The 20,451-nt window shown below is 44.3% G+C and overlaps 1 protein-coding gene across 1 annotated transcript; it reads left to right on the top strand.

The window, feature by feature from the left end:
- Positions 1-9,003: 9,003 nt before the first annotated feature.
- Positions 9,004-17,693, top strand: LOC136641660 (sterile alpha motif domain-containing protein 9-like). Its single transcript, XM_066617642.1, has 2 exons — positions 9,004-9,043; positions 11,415-17,693. The coding sequence occupies exons 1-2, from the start codon at positions 9,040-9,042 to the stop codon at positions 16,178-16,180; spliced, it is 4,770 nt and encodes a 1,589-aa protein (XP_066473739.1). The 5' UTR covers positions 9,004-9,039; the 3' UTR covers positions 16,181-17,693.
- The last annotated feature ends 2,758 nt before the right edge of the window (positions 17,694-20,451 follow it).

The following is a 20,451-nucleotide window of genomic DNA, read 5'->3' as shown; positions in this document are numbered from 1 at the left end:
AATAGCCTTCCCGGATTTTAGTTTTTGCTCTGTTCTGGTACATTTCACTATACAGGTGTACGCCACTTAATGACGGCGATCTGTCAGACCCCCATCGTTATGCGGTTAGGTCATTAAGTGAACATTCAGTCCAATCTACTGCCTTTGCTGTGCAGACACTCCCTGCCAGACACTCGCTGGCTGCAGAGGCTGCTGGAGGCTGATTGCACAACAGAGAGGCTCTTGATGCACAGAGGAGCAAACGGACACTCTGCTGCAGGCTCTGTGAGACACGATTGCCTCATGAAGCGCATCTTTATTGAGCCTTTACCACTGTCGTATATGCGATCTGTTGTTAAGCGAATGGCTGTTAAGTGGCGCGCGCCTGTATATATTGTGGCGCTGCCTTTGGGGAGCAAGGTGGAGTATAAACGTATGTATGTATGTGGTGTTTCTGCCTGATGCTGTACTTTGCACTTGGCTGCAGAGCTTCGTCAGCCGCCTGGAGCATTTGCTTCGCCAGGGGAGGGGCGGGATACAAATTTCTTAGCGAAAAAGAAGAGGCTCACACTCTGCCCTGCAGTCACTCCCCGGCCCAGCATTTGCTTTCCTGCCGCGCCTTCCCTCTCCCCCCAGCCGCCTGGCACAGCCCCAGCTCTCCCTAGGCGGGGCGCGCGCCTACTTTCTCTTTGGGCTGCAGGCGCCCCGAACCGAGCAATCCAGGCTCCAGCCCCAGCGGGCTCCTGCTCTGGGGGGTGGACGAGAGGAGCAGCGGCTGCCCGGGGCGCTGCAGACCCGCCTGCTCGCGAGTAGAGCAGCTGCAGCGGCGCGGCGCTTTGCCCCCAGCCGGCCCTGGGCCTCCTCCCGCGGCGCCTCCTCCTCGAGGCTTTGCTCCTTGGGCGGCCAGCTCTGCAGCGTCAAGGTAAGGCGCTTCGGCGCAGGCAGGGCTGCCTGAGATGCCGGAGGCGGTGCGGTCTCCCGCCTGCTTTGCTTTGCAAAGGTGTCCAGGGAGCTGGTGGGTGTGGTGGACTTGCAGCACTCCTGGGGGTGGCAGAAGGACTGAGACATACAAAACTATGCAGGGGATGGATGGATGGATGCTCTTTTCCCACCCTCAACACCAGTACCAGGGGACAGCCACTGTGTCGGGAGAGCTAGGACTGGCAACAGAAAATAATTCTTTCCCCAGCATGTCATTGGTCAGTGGAACTCCTTGCCACAGGATGTGGTGACGGCGTGGGGCCTGGATGATTTGAAAAGGGGACTGGACCAATTTCTGGAGGGAAAGTCCATCACAGGTTACAAGCCATGATGTGTATGTGCAACCTCCTGATTTTCAAAGCGGGTTACCGAAGAATGCCAGATGCAAGGGAGGGCACCAGGATGCAGGTCTCTGGTTGTCTTGTGTGCTCGCTGGTGGGCCACTGAAATACAGGAAGCTGGACTAATTGGGCCTTTGGCCTGATCCAGTGGGGCTGTACTTATAAGGGCGGGTCCGACTGCCTGTGAGTTCCTGATACTGGTGGGGGGTTTGCTGCAGGGCCAATGTGCAGTTTCATTTCCTTTTGCAGGGCTCAACATCTGTCTGGGGTAACAGTAGGCATATCTTTTATGAAAAACAAACCAGGGACTTATTCCTGTGGAATACAACGGGACACGCTTGGACCCAGGCAAAGCGTCAAGCATTCAGCAGTCCCACCAAAGTACCCCCTGCACCGGAGGCCAAGTGTCAGCTTAAGACAGGGCTTGATCGCTGGACCTAACCACTAGGAGACTATTTTAGCAGGCTTCTCCCAGCCCCATTTGTCTTGGCCAAGTTTTGTGGCAGTCACATCAGTAGCAATATGATGACCATAAACGAAACTTAACGGATTCTGTACTTTGCTGCCGCCTACTGGCAGGATAAAAGATTCTGGTTTTTTAAAAATGATCAGGAGAAGCATGGATTTTTTCCATCATTCATTTCCTCTGTGTCGTCATTGTCGTCCCCACTCCAAAGCACTCAAAACTTGACCTGCATCACTTTCCAGTATCTTTCAATCCATATTGTGTTCCTCTCAGCGGTCCACCAGGAGCCCTTAAAGCAAGAGAGATGTGTGCTGCCTCTGGGAGGCTCAGAAAAGCCTTAGGAGGCGAGGAAGCCTTTCAGATTCATTGCATAGCATCAAGCCTCGTTTGGTGATGGGGGCACCAGTCTGTATCCCTGTTGCTAAGCGACTCAGGACTGTAAATGCAGTGAATATTTCCTCACAAGCAATGGATGAACATTGGTGCCCTCCCCTGCACATAGTACTCTGACATACTGCCCCTGCATCTGGAGGTTCAATGCAACCATCATGGTTAATAAGCAGAGATAGACCATGGTCCATCATGAATATTTAGAATCCACTTTAAAAGTCAAATAAGCCAGTGACCAACAACCTTCCCATCAGTAATATTACTAGGGTTGGTGTTACCCGGTCTGGTAACTCAGATATCACCTCCATTAACTTTTATTTATTTTACTATAGTAAAATCAGTAACCAACAAAAAAAAAAGTGGCCAACTTGATGAACACTTGCACAACTGAATAGGAGTTCAAATATTAGCTCTGATACATGGCAAAGGGAGCTCATTGGTTCCATGCTGTGTCATCATAACACCTCATTAGCTCTCAGAACACTCAGACTCACTGGTCAATTTTGCATTAAGGAAATCCACTTTGTTACATAAGTCAGTTGTGTTTTCTTTTTCTGGTTATTTGGCTATAGCTTTTGATAGAACACAGATATTTCAGTGTGGTTTTGTTTCATTACATTTTGTGTTAAATTACACATTGAATGATGTATATTATCATTCAGTGTTGGAACCCACTGGTGGGTCATGAACCACTTGTTTGCTTAAGTATTTACAGTATATACTACTTTTGTTTTTTCTATAGCATTCAAGGCTATTTACATAACAGGCAAATCCAAAAACCACCATTTTTCACTTGGGTTTTTACAATATTGTTCTGTGAGAAGAACTCTTGCAGGTGAACATGGGGTGGTTATCAGTTCTGGCTGCATCCTTTTCAAGCTTCCACAGGCAACTGTAAGTCATGCCCAGGCAGGTTCTTGAGGTCTTATTTGCCAGCTGATCACACTTCCCCTCTCTCTCATTATGTTGGCTCATCAGTGACTCCATTCTCTCACAATGGGTTATAGCACTTTGTCAGCTTGTCTTGGAAGCTCCCCTCAAGGGCAGGACTCAGTTGTTGCTGCTTAGCTTCAGGCAGTGCCTACAGCTCAACCACCAGACCACATCTCCTGCCCACAGATTTTGTAGTGATACACAATCCATTGTTTTCCATTGATTATGTAAAACAGGACATTCCAGCTCTTTGTTCCAGGCTTCTCTAAGACTTGCTTGTCTTAAATGTTATGATTATTAAGCATCATTGGATACGTACATACCTTCTTACATAGACTTCTTTTTCTCAGTACATTCAGTAAGTCATTCTAGAATTGGAGATAACTGAGAAGCTGACAATGCTGCTGGTCCAAATTTAGTCACTAACAAATGTTGTAGGTGTAGATACTGTATTACCATTTAGCTGATATTCTTGATCATATTTAAACCTCAACCTACCAAAACTCCTGATCTTGACCAAAGATCTTGGACCTGATTGGTCCAAAGTAAAAATGACTCTATCCATCCAATTCTTCTGCAAAAAAAGATTTCCTCCCTATTTTAAATTCAGGATTAGCCCAAAGTGTTGACATGGACTAGAACAATCGTGTGCCATACATCCAGTACATAGTAATATGTTTTAACACCAATTAAAAGGCAATTCCTACTTATAGATTTCTCACAGTGCATTTGCCACAAACATATAAGCCAGAGGTTTTCAGACTGGGGCGTCGCGACAACCCAGCCCGAAGACCCTGCCCCCTTAAGGGGAAGGAGCAGGGGGGAGGCAGCGATGCGATCCCCAGGAACGCGCCACTCAGGGGGGATGCACTCACTGGGATGCACTCACCAGTCCCTGCAGCATCGTCCTGGGAGCGTGGGGAGCCCTGCGCAAGCACCTGCAAGGCTCCCCAGCTGGTTCGAAGTGAAAGTAGAGTGATCGTGCTCCACTTTCGCAAAACCGGAAGTGGAGCACGATGGCTCTGCTTTCACTTTGAACCAGCTGGGGAGCCCTGCAGGTGAGGATCACATCCAGCAGTCCTTCCCACCTCGGATCTAGGCCAGCAATTTTCAACCTTTTTCATCTCGTGGCACACTGACAAGGCACTAAAATTGGCAAGGCACACCTTCAGGCTTTTGACAATTGACAAGGCACACCAAGTTGCCAGTGGGGGGCTCACATTCCCCATTGGCCCTACAAATAAATGATCTTCCCCCAAATTCCTGTAGCACCCCTGTGGACCTCTCGCGGCACACTAGTGTGCCACGGCACAGTGGTTGAAAATGGCTGATCTAGGCGGTTTTTTCGCTCCTGAACCTTTCTCCAGACCTTGTCTCTTGGTCCGTTGTCATGGGTGGGCACATCTACAGCAGGAGGTAGGGCCACAGGTGACATCCAGAGGTGGCATCCTTTTGGTGGGAAAGATAATCTTGCAAAGCTTTGTAAGTCTGGTAATCTTCGTTGGATTCTTGGGGCAAACCAGTGCTTCAAAATGCAGTGGACCAGCATGTAAATGGTAGTCATCTGGCTTCTGGCACTATCACTTTCTAGCCTCTCTTAAAGTTTTCATATTTCTGGCAAGTAAATATATCTCTGGTAAGAGCAGCTTCCCAAACTACTGAAGAAGCTTCCCAAACTGAAAGAAAGCTGCTTCCCGAAATACTGTAACAACAGCCTTGTGAGGAAGGAATCTGCCATCCTAGGATGATTTCACTTGCTGGGTAAAAATATAACTTGTTACTCAAGATCACAAAAGTGCACGACTACCAGGTCCATAAACGAAAGTAACAACTCTAGCATGAGATTCAGCATGGAGACGCACACAAATTCCGAGCTGTACCGTGCAGGAGGAAATGCTTTCAGACAGTGGGTTCTAGCTAAGAATAGCCAGAGTGAGTTTGTCGGCCTGCAAGCTGAATACAGGCAAGATAAAGGTTATGCGGTTACAGGCCACAGAGGAAAAAATCAAATGCCTTTGTATGTGAACATTAATCACACTTGATCATAATCAAATATTGATCCCTGAAGATATACCTTAAAATTATCCATCAGCACGAAAAAGGTTGAAGATTACTGGGCTGCCATACACTTTTTTTAAGAATCTCCTTTATTGAAGATGTAGAATAAAAGAAAAAACAAAACAATAACAATGAAAACCAACCAAAATAAAAGGGGAAAATACATATAAAATGTGCATTAAATATAATTACAAAACTTGTCCATAAGCAGCCTACTATAAAGAATATTAAGAATATTAATCTATGCATAAAGCTGTCCTAAACAGCAGCACACCAATTCGTACAGCTGGTCCACCCTGGCAAGCAGTGTGCTCCGGTGGCATGGCTGTTTTGGCGTGGATGGGATCGGTGTGGTCTTGATAGGACTGGGCTGTATAAAAAGCTTCCAGGTGTCCAAAAATGAATCCACATGTAGTTGTCCTCTGTAAACAATCTGTTCAAATACTGATGAAGTCCAAAAATCCTCAGTCGATTGGATAACAGTGGGAGGGCTGTAGAATCTCAGGTCTCAGACAGAAGCAACACATTACCCCAGCCATATTGTCCTCCACAGCTAGCCCTCCTACTTCTCCAGGCATGCCCTACTAATAATTTTTTTACATAATCTGAAATACTAAAATGAGAAATGTAAATGGTTCTGTAATGTGTTCAGATGTGGCAACACTTCTGCTCAGTATTGTATAGATTCTAATATATTTATTACCAGTCTTCCTTTTAACTTCTGCATATTTAATGATTTCTGCCTGAAGAATGCCTCATTACTTGTAGTGATCCTCTTCCAAACACCTGATGTTGTTTCCAAATGACGTTTCAATTCCATATTATTCCGTTTCAATTCCATTTGTGTTGTTAGTATCTCACACTACAAGAAACACAGTTGTTAACTGGTGTTGAGCAACTGATATGAGTCTCAGCCTGAGACCCAAATATCAACTAGGTATTGGTGCAGTATGTACAATGTTCCTAAAAGTACCATTTTTTTGCTGATCTGATGGTGTCATTCAGAAAGCTGCAGTTGTTTAAACTAATTCACAAAACTTTTTGAGATTGTTCCAAATGTCCCAATGACATTGGGGACCACTTTGGTATGTTTTGTCAATAGTCATGTGATTTCAGTGGCCAGGTCTTGGTATTTTGTCATTTTTTCTAGTTCTTTTTCATTGACTCTTCAGGAACTGCAATACCAACTAGCCAGATGTTTTGATTTTCTATTCTTGTTATATCAGGTGTATTTTGTTTGAGGTGTTGGGCCATTTGAATTTTAAAGTCCCACAGGATCATTCTCCAACACCTTCTCACCTGATGTTTTAATGACCAGTGAACTGATTTTGCAACTCTATCGTATCTGACTTTGTAATCTGCATGATTTTACTACATTTGCATATCAGATGAGATACAATCTCATCTTTTTCTTGGCAACATCTGCACTTAGGGTTTTCACCTATTTTGTGGATTTTAACTTTCATTACATTTTTTGTGGTGCCTGTTCTTGTGTGATGGTACCCAGTTTCAGCCACGCCCAAGTCAAGTTATCACTGTTTCCTTCAATATTTTTCAGGTGTTGTCTATGCAATGGTTTATTTTTCCAGGTACTCAACCTCTTTTGAAATTGCTGCTTTTTATATTTAGCCTTAGTTTCTGTAGTTTTAAAAATATTCTTCATTTTTACAGCCTTCAGTAGTTTTTCTGTTTTTTAAATCATCCCTGTGCAGCAGGTGATTTATTTTTCTAGGGGTGAAATATCCCATTTTCATTTTATTCAGAATCAACATTAATATAGTTTTCCATTTTCTCATGTTTTCTTTGAAGAATTGCTGGATGTTCTTGCTTACCGTGTTTCCCTGAAAATAAGACCTACCCCAAAAATAAGACCTAGTTGTGATCAGGGCCAAGGCGGGGGGGCTGGGAGGGTGGGTGGACAACATGGTCAGGAAAGCTGCACTCCTGCGCTTCCACCTAGAAAGCACCTGCTGTGCTGGCTTGGGCAGAGGACGCTGAGTAGGAGCTGAGGCAGGAAGCAGCAAGCAAAGCAACCCTGCCTACCGGGCTCTGAGGCTCTCCACACTTTCCAGGGAGTAAGTTCCATTAACTATAAAGGGACTCACTTCTGAGTAGACAGGCAGGCAGGCAGGCATCTTCCTGGGTGCTGAGGGGATATTTTTGTTAGGTATATTTTTGTACATGAATGACTGTGGATTGTTGTACATTTAAAAAAAAAAAAAAGACCTACCCCAAAAAGAAGACCTAGTGTGTTTTTTTGAGCCAAATAAAAAAATATAAGACAGTGTCTTATTTTCCGGGAAACATGGTAGTATTTTTGTTGTTGTTGTTAATTTGATTAGTAACTGGCCTTTCTTGCTAGAGAGTGGCCAAGGTGGCTAGGGAAACACCTGGGGGAATATAACACTGGGGAAAGCACACGCCCCCATCCGGCACTTTTTTGTCCTCTGAAAAACTGTCAACTTTCTTTGTTAGCCATCCAGGGAATACTGTATTTTGAAGGATGGGATATAAATGTTTGAAATACATGTATATAATTCCAGCATGCCTCCCTCAAAAGTGTGGGCATGAGACGTACCTCAAAAGACACTGATAAAAATGATAATCCTGAGAGAGGAACATCATGCATCATCTATCCCTCAAAATGGGAAACAACTGTATGAAAAATACTGAAGCTTCTTTTAACACTAACTAAGGGTGCAGTCCTATCTTGCATTGGAACAAGCAAGCTAAGAGGCTTGCGCTGTATCCAGCGCAGGATAGGTGCCCAGAGTGGCTCAGCTTCCTCTTACCTCCAGGTAAGCCACTACAGCTCCTATGGGCCTCCTTGGACTTGTGCCACCTCCTGAGGTGGCACAAGTCCAAGGAGAGCTGAGAAGCCACTCCCCGCTGCTCGGGAACAGTGGTTGGGATCCAGCATAACAGCCCGATCCCAGCCCCGCCTCCCGAGCTCGGCTGACACAAGTTACCTGGGGGAAGCTGCCACAGAGGCTGGTTTCAGCTTCCCTGTGCCAGTGCACCTCCGTGCACTGGCGCAGCTTCCTCCTGAGGAGGCGCAAATATGCTTTATGGCACGTTTGTGACCCTCCTAGGCTTTGCGCCAGCCTAACATGCAATTAGGATTGCGCTGCACAAAGTACACACATAGTCCAAGACACTGATTCCTATGGAAATCTGAAAATAGGATATTTGCACATCTCTGCCTCAAAATGCAGCACAAAGTATACTAAGAACGTAAAACTATTTCTGCATCACCCACAAAGCAGAGATCGTGTACATACGTAAGCCAAGACACTCTGTTCCTTAGAATAAACTTTTCAGGACACATCTTTACATCTGACAATCAACACTTTGAGCACAAATTTGTCTCCTCTTGGAAGGACCTGGAATCCTGGAGACAGCATGCAAACTACATATGGAATGGAGAGTGGGGCTGTGAGAGTGCCTTCCTCCCCTTGAATGAGATGGGAGGGAGGTCTCTTGTAGCAATCAGAAAAGTATGCTTACTAATTTTGCACATAAGTGTGCAAAATAAACAGGGCCTCTGAGTGGGGAGGGGGTACATCGTACCTGGGCCCAGGGTGAAAAGATGCCCGGGAGCCAAATTCGCATTTGAAGGAAGAAGGGAAGAGGCCCAAAAGAAACTGTGATAAAATTCCTCTCGGTGGCTCTGGGAATAAATACACATAGGCTATAATCCAGTTGTGTAGTATAATACTTTGTATTAATTATACAATATCTTCATTTCTGTAATATTGTATAAACAGTGCATTTAAAAAGCTATCTCCAATTTAAAAGTGGCCAGCAGAAACCTATGACATATCTCAAATGTTGTTTCTGTTTTAGTTCGAAGAAGAAGAAAAAGAAGAAATAATCTGTTTCAGAGACAAAATGGGTATGTATCTCAATACCTGTAAGTACAGACATATTTCTGAGGCACTAAAATAGCATGCGTTGCAAGGCATGACTGGTCATCATCACTCTTCTGCAACCAAGACTGTTCCTCCAAAGTCCCTAGCATGTGCAAGGCTGATGGCAGATGTTTTTGCAGATGGGGGGGGGGCATGTTCAGTCCCAACACTAGAACAAAAGGTTACAGGTTGCTTTTTTTGAGTCACTACACAGAGTCTTGGTGATATTTGTTTTTCCAGTTATATTCCGCAGATATTGACTGTGCAGCAGTGGCATTCTGGGGGTTCTGGTGCCTGAAGCAACCCCTCCCTTTCCATCCCCCACACCCTCTTTTCCGTGTCCCCCCACCCCTGACCTGGAAGTGACGTCATCATCACCACAGTTACTTCCACATGACTGTCTCCTCCGTTCCCCTTTGAGAAAAAAGGAAAACAGAGGAGGCGGCCAAGGCCCTGACAGAACTGACCATGCTGCTTGTAAGTGGTGCAGAGGGCTCCATTGGAGCATTTTGGGGCTGCTGGAAGCAGCACCCAAGACAGACGAGTACCACTTCCAGGAGGTGGACAGCACTCCCTTGCTGGGCGCCGCTTCCAGCAGTCCCAGACTGCTCTGATGGAGCCCTCCACACCACTTACAAGCAGCACAGAAGGCTCCATCGGGGCCTGGAAAGTGGCACTTGTCTCCTCTGAAATCGGAGGAGGCGCATGCCACTTCCATGCCGCTCTGAGAGATGCACTCGGACGCAGAGGAGGGACTCCCAGAATCACTGCTGGAGAGGTGGTGAGACGGCGCCCTAGAGAAGCAGCGTGCTGGGAGTTGCGACTCCCAGCATACTGCCTCTCTAGGGCGCCCTCTTAAGGATATGAAACAAGCGCCCAGCATCAGTGCACAGGGAGTTGCAACTCCTGGTGCACTGCCTTTCTAGGGCGCATGTTTTGTCTCCTATAAAGGACAAAGGGAGAGGGGGACAGCCCAGTCTGGTGCTGAATCACCGTTGATTAGGCAGCACCTCACTGCCTCTCCAGAAGCGATTCTGGGTGCCCCTCCTCCATTGGGAGGAGGGTTTTTTTTTAAAGGGAGAGAAGCTGGCGGAGCCAGCTTCTTTCCCTTTAAAAAAAAAAGACAAATGGGCAGTGGGGGAGCAAGGCTGGCTGTGGCGCCCCCAGAGGGTCAGCACTTGGGGGATTTGAGCCACTTGCCCCCCTCCAGGTACACCTCTGCCATGCAGTGGCTTCTTTCCCCATTTTTGTGCTTGGTTCTTGCAGCGTTCCTCTTCCACCTAAGCTGCAAGGGAGCTATAGTATGCCTACAGGGGATGCAGAACATTTTATTATTATTATTATTATTATTATTATTCTAAACTACATGAAATACAGTTGTTGACTGGTGTTGAGTAATTTATACAAGTCTCAGCTTGAGACTTAAGTATCGGCACTGTACAATGGCTCCTAAAAGCCCCATCTATGAAGCCCCGGACTCATAGTTTTGGAACTCCTGATCTAACCTAAATGTGTTTTTTTTCCTTGAGAAATTGGAATATAGCATCATCACCTTGCAGTTTTTGAAAGCACCCAATAATTTTGAACAGTTCAAAACTGTTGAACTGCACCAGGTATGTGTGTATCTGCACACAAAGAAGCCACAAGTGATGAATCTATCATTGTGACTTGCAACCTAAACAGGAAAATAATCCCTTTTTCACATGTTCTGACCACTGCTACCTACTGTATCAGCCACTGTCTTAAAAATAAATTTAGGGTGCAATTCTACACTTACCTGTGCCAGCACAGTGAGCTTCTGAGTATCATAAATGTGCCGTCAAGCACTTTTGGGGTAATTCAGGACCAGGCTGTTTTCCAGGCATGTGCTGGAGGACGTGCATCAGCTCACTCCTGCTGGATTCAGCCTACGCGCCACTGGGACAGGGTTTGTGCCAGCCAGGGCACGTTGGCACAGGAGGTTGAAGAGGGTGATGGGAGAGGTGGGATGGGGACAGATCAAGCCCAGGAGGGGGTGGGAATGGCAGGGCAGCCTGCTCCATATCTTAACCCCCATTCCCAGGCTCTGCTGCCTTACCCAAGCTGCTCAGATTTGCACCAGCGAATTCACTTGCACAAATCCAAGTAGCCACATAGGGGTGGCTAGAGTGTTATTTGGTGTAAGGGGAAACCGCTTACCTTGAGTTGCCATCCAGACACTTCCTAACCTGTGCTGGATACAGCACAGACCAGTCAGCCTGCCTGATCCAGCACAGGCTAGGATTGGGATGTGAGCTAGATATGTACAGTTTATATTATCGAGGAGGATGGCATGATGTTACATGCTACATTCTAATACATCAATGTTATTCTTAGATTACAGACAGTTACCACTGGATGAATGGAATGAGTCTCATGTTAAGTGCTGGCTAGAGTCCATTGGAATTAAGAAAGAATATGTAGAAAAACTCTGTGAAGAGGAAGTCACTGGCCCAGTGCTCAGAGAAATAGATGAGCCATTCCTCAAGAAAATGGGCATGAGAAGAGGCCAGATTCATATACTAATGTGCAAGAGAAGTCAACTTTTGGGGCAGAACAGTGAGATGGACTCGACCAAAGCAATGAATGACAACATTACAGTGGCAGGTGTGTTGGATAATAGCAAAACCAAATCAAAGAGGAAACAAACAAAGCCTAAAGAACCTGACTCATCAACTGAAGAGGGAAAAAGTGTCCTACAGGAATCCAAACACACACAGCCTGACATTAAACCAATTTCTTTTCAGGATGGTGCTTCAAAGCCACAGTGCTCAGGCACAAAAAACACAGTACATTTGCTTAGCAAAAGTAAAAACACACACACATGCACAATGAAGGCTTTTGTTATGGATGACCCAGTTGAACCATTGCATCAAAGCTCATTCAGGCCATTCAATAGTGACAACATTAATTTTAAGTATGTTAGAAACACAGTCCTCAGGCCAGAGTCGGGAATTGTCAATCTGATCATCCCTTGCCATGAATACAAATCTTTTGCACAGGCTGCCCTGCTGGACAGGCCAAGACTGCAGACAAAGTTTGCCTCTGAGGTTATAAAGTTTGCTTCTGCTTGCATGAATCTCCGGACAAATGGCACCATTCACTTTGGAGTCATGGATAGAGTTGCAAATGAGGGGTGGGCTCATGGACAAATAGCTGGTATACCAGTAAGAGACAAAGACATGTATGTGGATGCTTTAGATTACATTGAAAGATGTTTTGAACCTCATGTTCAGGAAGCTGCAAGACACTGCATTCATCCTCCTGTTTTTACCGAAGTGATTCAAGCAGACAGTTGTGAACAGTATTTTGTAGTGGAGGTTGACATTGAACCATTATTTAATATTGTAAAAGGGAAGATTTTTCAAGTATGTCTACCCAGATTTGATGAAAAAGCTAATAAGGTGATAATGGAAAAAGATAAAGTTCCCTTTCAAAGGATTGGCGCAAAGTCTGAGCCAGTAACCAATAACTACCTGGTGACATTCATTCAAGAACTACAAGAGAGAGATTCTAGGAGAGAAAGGGCTGAATCATCCCGTCATGACAATCAAATAGATGAGCCTCAAAACTTGGGGCGAAAGTTATCTGTCTTAGTAACAGATGGTAAAAACTACATGAATAATTCTCTGTGGTACATTCTCGTTACAAACAAATGTGGAGAGGAAGACTTGAAGTCCATTAACTTTTTGTTGCACATGAATATTTTCTGTGTTTTTGACTTTGATGAGGACTCTGGTGTGTCAGGCTTATATTCCAAGTACAAAGAATGCCGTGCAACTACTTGCCATTTTTTACAAGACTATTCCAATGATAGCAAGATGAGCACAGCTGAATTTCAAAAGCATTTATGCCTGTTTGTTAAGAAAAGCTGGATATTCTGCAATGGGCGCAGTGACTACTTTGGGAATGAAAAAACTTGTGATGAAAACACTTGGACTAGAACCAAAAGGAAGTATCTGAAGAAAGCAGTATCTTTTATCTGTGATGAACTCCTCCCACAGGGTTCTTTTCTAGTGCTTTTCCTCCTGATGTCCCCTGTGGAGAAGCCCATTGTAGACACCTTCCATGAATTTTACAGTGAAATGCATGGCATGGAGTTCATAATGTGTGTTTCTGAATCTGAAGAAAACTACGAAAAGTGGGCTAATCTAGCGCAGGCTTCCTGCAGCCTTGAGACATTAGAACAGAGGAGCATTGTGGGCATGAAGCTAAGCCATGTGGATGCTACTATCCAAAGCATGCTGCCTTCTACAACCACCACCAGGCATTTACCAGTTTCCACAAAGGGATGTTGTGCGCTTCCCACACTGGAAGAAGAAAAATTGTATTCTCTTGAAATACTGTGTGCTGATCAGTGTGATGATATCAAATTGGATGAAAAGGAAATTCAGGAGATAGATGAAACTTTTTATCGGGGTAAGAAAGTGAGCTGGAAAAATTTCTGGCTTGCTGAGAATGGGTTGTGTGGGAAAATTATTGAACGTGAAGCTTGTGAGGAAGTTTCTAAAATGTTGAATGATTTGGTGCATAGGAATCAGTTCAAGTACTCTGTGGTTAAACTCAAAATGTTCCATCAGCCTGGAAGTGGAGGAAGCACCATTGCAAGACAAGTGCTGTGGAAACAAAGGAAGAACTTACGATGCGCTGTCGTCAAGACAACATACCCAGCCGTCACTGTCTGCCAGCAAGCAGTTGATTTCCGACATTATGATGAAAGAGATTGCAAAAATTCTCTCCCTGTCATCCTTTTAGTAGAAGATTATGATGAAGAATATCTTGATGACTTAATTTACTCTTTGACTAATGCCATGGGACCTAATAAACGTCATCCTCTCAGGCCTTCTTTCATCCTTCTGTGCTGCAAACGATCCAATGCCCCTGAGAAGCATTGCAAAGATTCCCAACAAGATACAGTTGCTGTCACTCACAAACTGACAGACCAAGAGAAAAAGCAGTTCAGGGCAAAGCTGAAGAAATTTGAGGATCAGCCAGATTTCAAGTCAGAATACATCCTTACCTTTGTCCTCATGAGCAAAGAATTTGATACACAGTATTTGACAGAACTGGTAAAGAACATCCTCAGAGGTATAGACTTATCTTCCCGTGAAACTAGTTTGATGAGGTATGTTGCCTTGCTCAATTTCTATGTGCACAATTCATACATCTCTTTATCACACTGCGAGGCTTTTTTGGGCCTTGGAGCATACCAAGTAATAACAAGAAGCGAATGTGAGTTTAAAAACCAAGACATGACAAGAAGAGAATGTGAATTTAAAAATCACTTAAGTGAACAGGCACGGCTGATTTTTATTGAGTTGAGAGAAACCACCACGTACCTTTCATCCATTCAAATAATACACCACCTGGTTGCAAAGGAAATACTGAATCAGCTCTCAGGACACCGACCTCAGAGTGAAATTGCCATGGAACTTCTCCAGGAAAAGGCTTTTCTTCACCATAGATTTGGTCAGGAAGAGTTCATAAAGTTCATCCGAAATCTGTTTATAAGACGTGATAAGAAGAGTAGGGGCGATAACACAGATAGCCTTTTCTCTCCATTCATCGAGCACATCTGTAACACTGAAAACTCTGAAAAAGCAATCGAAGTCTTAAAATACGCTTATGAATGTTTGGGAAAAGACGCATTCTTTGCCCAACAACTTGCTAGGTTACATTATAATTATGAGAAGTTTGAGGATGCAAAACTCTGGGCAGAAATAGCCAAATCTCACCTGCCAAATGACTCTTTTATTTTGGACACAGAAGGGCAGGTGTATAGGAAGTGGTTTAGCATTAGAGTAGACAAAAGATCAGATGAAGACACTCCTGAAGACGTAATTGAAATTATAGAAATTGCCCTGAAAGCTATGAAGTGCTTCAGAGGAGCACAACAGGCTGCTAAGTCCGAGAAAGACAGCATGAATAACGCTGGCTATTTTGGAGAAGTAGAAGTGGGATGCCGTTTATTGAAACTGTTGTCGACGCTTGATGTATTTCCTGAAAATGCAAAAGGAGGGCATGTCGAACTTGTCCAATATTTACTTACAGACTACATTCCAGAAGGCATTCGAAAGTCATGGGGAAAACTCCACAGTCGCTTAAAAAACTTGCGTCAGAACATTTACAATGCTCTGGACTGGATTTCAGAAGACCTGAGTTATTTTCAAACAGATAAAAACCAGGCAGATGCTGAAGAAGGGAGAGAAGAACAAGTTCATAATCCCAGAGGATGGCTGAAACGACAGTTCAAGATATATGCAAAATTCTTTAGTTCAGAGTTAGTTATTGAAGAAAATTATGCAGGATTTAAAACCCAGCTCATCAGACATATGAATATTTGTAAATATGGTGGTGGGAATGTCACTACAATCCTTTCATTCCTATCAGATTCAAATGATAGCAAATCAGTTCAAAACCTTGAACATATCATAAGCATCTACTCAGAAGACCCATGGAAGGAAAGCCTAGAGGATGTAGATCTTATTAACTACATACTGTGCCATTTTACATTAGCATGTCTAGCACCGAATTCTTCCAAGCTCCTTGACCTTCCAAAACTCAGAGAACTCAGCAAGAGATTTTTTCAGATGAAAAGAAGAGCGTTTCCTGCAAGTGCTCATTTTTTGCTCACTTTTCTTTACTGGCCTGATCCTGCCTTGGACAAAGACTCTAACTCGGATAAAGATTGCATCTTAAGGTCTGCCATTGATACCATGAAGCGCTTACATGACATCAAAATGAAAAACATTGCACCAAGGAAGAAAAAGATCTATACACATTTTTTCTTAGGAAAAGGTTATGGCCTGCTTAAGTTCATTCCCAAAACAAAGATTGATAAGTTAATGAGGGGCTCCCTAGATGAGCGACGAAAAAATTGGCAAAATGGTCAAGTGTGGAAAATAAGTGAAGTTCACAATGTCCTAGAAAGAGTTGTTGGGTGGACAGAAGATGGCAGAATTTTTGCAAAAGGTCACTCAGGGAAGATTCCAATTTTACCTCTGCATTTTGATTCAGTGCCACCTGGAAATGAAAATGTAACATTTTATGTAGGTTTCTCATTTAATGGGCTTGTTGCCCATGACATTCGGGTAAAAATGTAGAAAGCACACAGGAAGAAAGGAGAAATCGTCACAAGTCCTCCTGTAGGAAGGAGAAAGAAGTCAAACTGCTTTCAAGAAGTAATTCTTTTTTTATATTCAATACAGAGAACGAATTGATTCTTCTGAATAGTCTGAGCCATCTATATTATAGAAAATACTTTTGATTTAGCCATGTTAATTCTGCATAGGATCAGGATACTTGATATTTTTACTTTTCCCAGGACCATTTTGTATACAGGTCCAGCCTTGTTATACACAGATTTTTTATACATGGATTTGACTCAACATGAATGACCCCCTGCAAATGAGAAGGAATGTGCTGCTTCCTGGAGAAGGGGAAAAAAGTACCCCTTTAAAATCACAGTTAAAAAAAACTGCTTTTTACTGTTGCAGAGACAGTCATACAAGTGATTACAGGTATAATCTAAGCATCCACAGATTTTTCTATCTCAAAGCTGATGAGAAGGGCCCTTTAAATTAAAGGAAAATAGTCGTTTAATGATGCCAGAGAGGGCAGCTGGCTGACAATCCATCAGTCATTCTCTGCAGGCTTCACTCCTCCCTTCCCCCTGAGCACCTGAAAGAAGGCTAAATGGCAGCGATTATCACCTTCTCCATTCTTTCCCCCCTTGCTGGGGCTCCTGGTGAAGGGAGGGATTGCTGCCTCCTAGTGAAGCCTAAGTGCCTGGAGAGAGACTGATTGACTCTGTGTGCATTTCAAAAGGTCAGCAAGGCTGTTTTTAAATCACTGGAGGAAGGAGACTGTTTTTTAAATTGATTTGCTATAGTGCATTTTTTGCCATCCACGTGAGTGCTTGGAACCCACATGAATAATGAGTCTCAACCTGTATAATGCAGAGGCAACCCCCTGAACCAGTGAATTCTGATGCTCTGATGAGTGTACTTTTTTGTGATATATGTGTTTGCAAGTTCTGTTTATTGCTTTTGCACACTGTAGGTGTGCATTACTTAACAACGGGGATACATTCCAAACACAAAAACACCTTGAAGGAGATCTCACTTCTGAAAGAAGAATTCAGGGTCTGATCTCCCCTTCACACACTACTGTCAGCTGTGCCTCAGAGGCAAAGGTACCACTGCTTTGTAGTGAAGGAGATGAAGCCAAACCTTGTGTCTTTGCTGTATCCACCATTCCAGTGCTTCATTTGGGGATGGTCAGCCAGAATAAGGCGCAATCAGGAATTCTTCAAGACAGTTACTAGAAGAATTTAATCTGTGTTAAAGATATGCTTATGGGCTTTACTAAATATATTTCAATTGGCTATGTAATGTAGGTTTTTATTTTTTACAGTACTTGCGTCTTTGTGACTTGCTTTGCAAAATGAATTCGCATACTTCACATCTGGCCGAGATATTATATTCAGAGCAGTCTGGCCAACTAGATTGAAGAGACTTACAGTCTGATTATCATAACCACATTTACCTGTGTCACTGATTTCAGTTCCCAGTTTGTAGCCTTTGTTTTTCCATTAAACTGAAAAGTACTTTTTAATTGTTGTATTAAAATCATTTAAATACTTGGGTCTTGATCTAGCTAAGGAGATCTATGTCAGTAAGCAAGTTCCTGTGTGCCTATTTCTCAATGAATTATGAACCTTGGAAGGAAATTGGATACAGCTCTGAGTACGCATATTGTGTACCCGACCGCCAATGATTTCAGTTTGGATTTACATCCTCGTGTGACAAATCATGTGGCAATACCAGTTTTTACCTGCAATTAGAGGTGAATCCGGTCATCTGCTTATTTCATGATCCCTCCCCCCCCCCCCCGCTTCTTCAGTGTAATGAAATGCGGCCTGCTTGTACTTTTAGTACCCACTTTTTCTTTCCCGTTTAATTCCCTTTTATTTTGGAATTTTAAAATAGTTCAGTATTTGGATCCTGTGTCTGCCTAGCACATGTGAATCAGTGGATTGTTGTGTCCCAGGGATATCAAATTCATTTCATACCAAGGGCTGCAGTTAGCTTCATGGTGCTTCCTGGGGGGGCAGAAGTGACGACATTAAGCAAAAAGTGACATCATTAAGCAGATGATGGCCAGAAATAAATATTTTGTTTTCACATAGAAACTCATTAGCTGCAAATTACAAAAGAGGAAATACGCAAATCTTGTTCATATTTTCAAGATATAGGAGAGCCCAATTATAACAGAAGCTGACTAAACTGCTTCCAGGGGCCTCAGACCCTATGTGTGACACCAATGCTGTAGACAATAGTGTGGGATTGATTTTTAAATAAGAACTCCTGGGATTCAGCATTCTCTTGGGAAGGTAGTTTCCTAGACAGCCCTCCTCTGCCTCGTGTCTGTAGCCTTCAATGGTGGTAGTGGATGCAGACTACCACTGCTTCCCCCTTTTCCGCTGCTAGCCCAGTAAAGTGGGCAACAGGAAAGGTGCATGTACTCTAGCCACTAGGTACTATTCCCCTTAATCAGTCTGACTTCCCTCCGGACTCACTCTACTGCCCCCTGACAGCAATAAAAACCATTATGGCTTCTTACAGAGCCTAGAAAAAAGGAAAGCTGGCAACCGTAGTTAAGGTTCATCATGTACTTCTTGCTAGCTATTGGGTTTCAGTTCCTAGGATATGAAGAACCAGAGAACTATATTGTCACTGCCAAACCATCCAGGAAGAGCTGCTTCAGGATGTGGGGGCTCTGGTCTTCAGGGTGATGTACACAGTTTAGAGGCATCTAATGCCCAAGGAGGACAAAGCTACAAGCAGGCTGCCATCAGGATATGTGGCAGTATGGGAGGGTGGGGCACACTCAGCCAACTTCTCTATTATGCATTCAGAAGGCACAGAGCATATTTCTGCATCGCCTCCTGCCCAAAGCCACATCAGTGTTGCTTCCAAGGCTTTCAGTTCTCTTCCACCCTATGCAACTTTCAGAGAAAATACTCTGTATGGCTAGTAAGCAAAGCATCCAACCGTCCCTCAGGGCAGAGGTGACAATGGAGTATGCACAAGGCCAGAAGAATGATCTTGGACCCAGCCTGTGGGTGAAGAGAGAGAGAGAGAGACAGCTGTTCTAAAAACAACCTTCAGTGCTTTTTGCAACCTGCTTTTGTGCATGGTGGGAAGATGGGGAACAAAAGATAAAAAGTGGGCCCCTGCTCAGCAAAAAGAACGATAGGGTTTTAACCAGCACTTCTATGTGTACAACTAGAAAGCAGGTACAGCACTGCAAATCGGTGAGCAACATCAGCTAGTGCTTTCAAGGCCTTTGGTTATCCAAAATGAGCTGAACTCTGATTTACAGTCTTCTGAAAAGGTTAAAAATAAACCAAGCTGAGTTGATCTGAACAGGTTTGAATGAGAGTAGAAATCAATTCAAACCCAATGAGCTGGTCTAAATGAGGTAGAAATTGAAACCAGCCTGAACTGCATGCCTCCATGTGGTCTTCCCGGTCCCAGGTGAGGCTATGAAGCCAAATGCAAGAATGCCTCATGGGGGTGAAACCTTATCTAATCACACTGAGTGCTGCAGGGAGGCTGTGTACACATGTACTAGCCCAGCAGTCTTCAGCTTGCCATGAACTGGGACCCAGCCCAAAATGCAAATACAGAACCTACCTTAAAATGCTCAGGGAATAAGAAGCCTGAGCAAGGCACTGCTTGTCCCTCCCGTTACTGCTGCAGCCCAAGCCACTTGCAAGGCGAGGCATGGCATGGCAACAGTGCACTTAGTTGTGCAAGGCATCACATGAGAGAAAAGGCAGAGGTCATGCTGCAGCAGGAATGAGCAGTGCTGAGGGGCACGGGGCAGTTTGGCCAAAACAGTCCCCCCAAAGCCAGTCTCCAGCAGCATTTACCCCATTTAGGTGCCCTAGCCCTGCCTACTGTTTATACTGTGCAAGCCTGCCCTGAGCCTCAAAACAAAATGGCAGCATCCACACTGCTGCAACCCACCTGAGGTCAGGTTGTGACCCACTTCTGGTTTGCAACCTGTTCAAGACCTCTGCACTAACCTCCCCTTTCCTCAGTTCCCCCTTTGTTTTCTGTGCCTCTTATTCCCCTTGCAGGTTCCTGTATCTGAGTTCTCTGCTTCTTAGGTGCCATTGCATTCTCCTGCCTCCTCTACACTCAGCCTCTTTCCTTTAACACACAACTTCTTACATCCCTGGACCCAGTATAGCAGCTCACTTCCCTCGGACAGCTTCTGGCGGTCTCTTAGTGCCCACTTCATCATATAGCTCAGGGGTGTGCCAAGACATTCAGGCAACAGAAGCTAGAGATTGCACCACCAG

Source organism: Tiliqua scincoides, chromosome 2 (genome assembly GCF_035046505.1).
Source record: "Tiliqua scincoides isolate rTilSci1 chromosome 2, rTilSci1.hap2, whole genome shotgun sequence".
In the NCBI taxonomy this organism is placed as follows: Eukaryota; Metazoa; Chordata; class Lepidosauria; order Squamata; family Scincidae; genus Tiliqua; species Tiliqua scincoides.
This window is presented reverse-complemented; position numbering and strand designations above follow the sequence as displayed.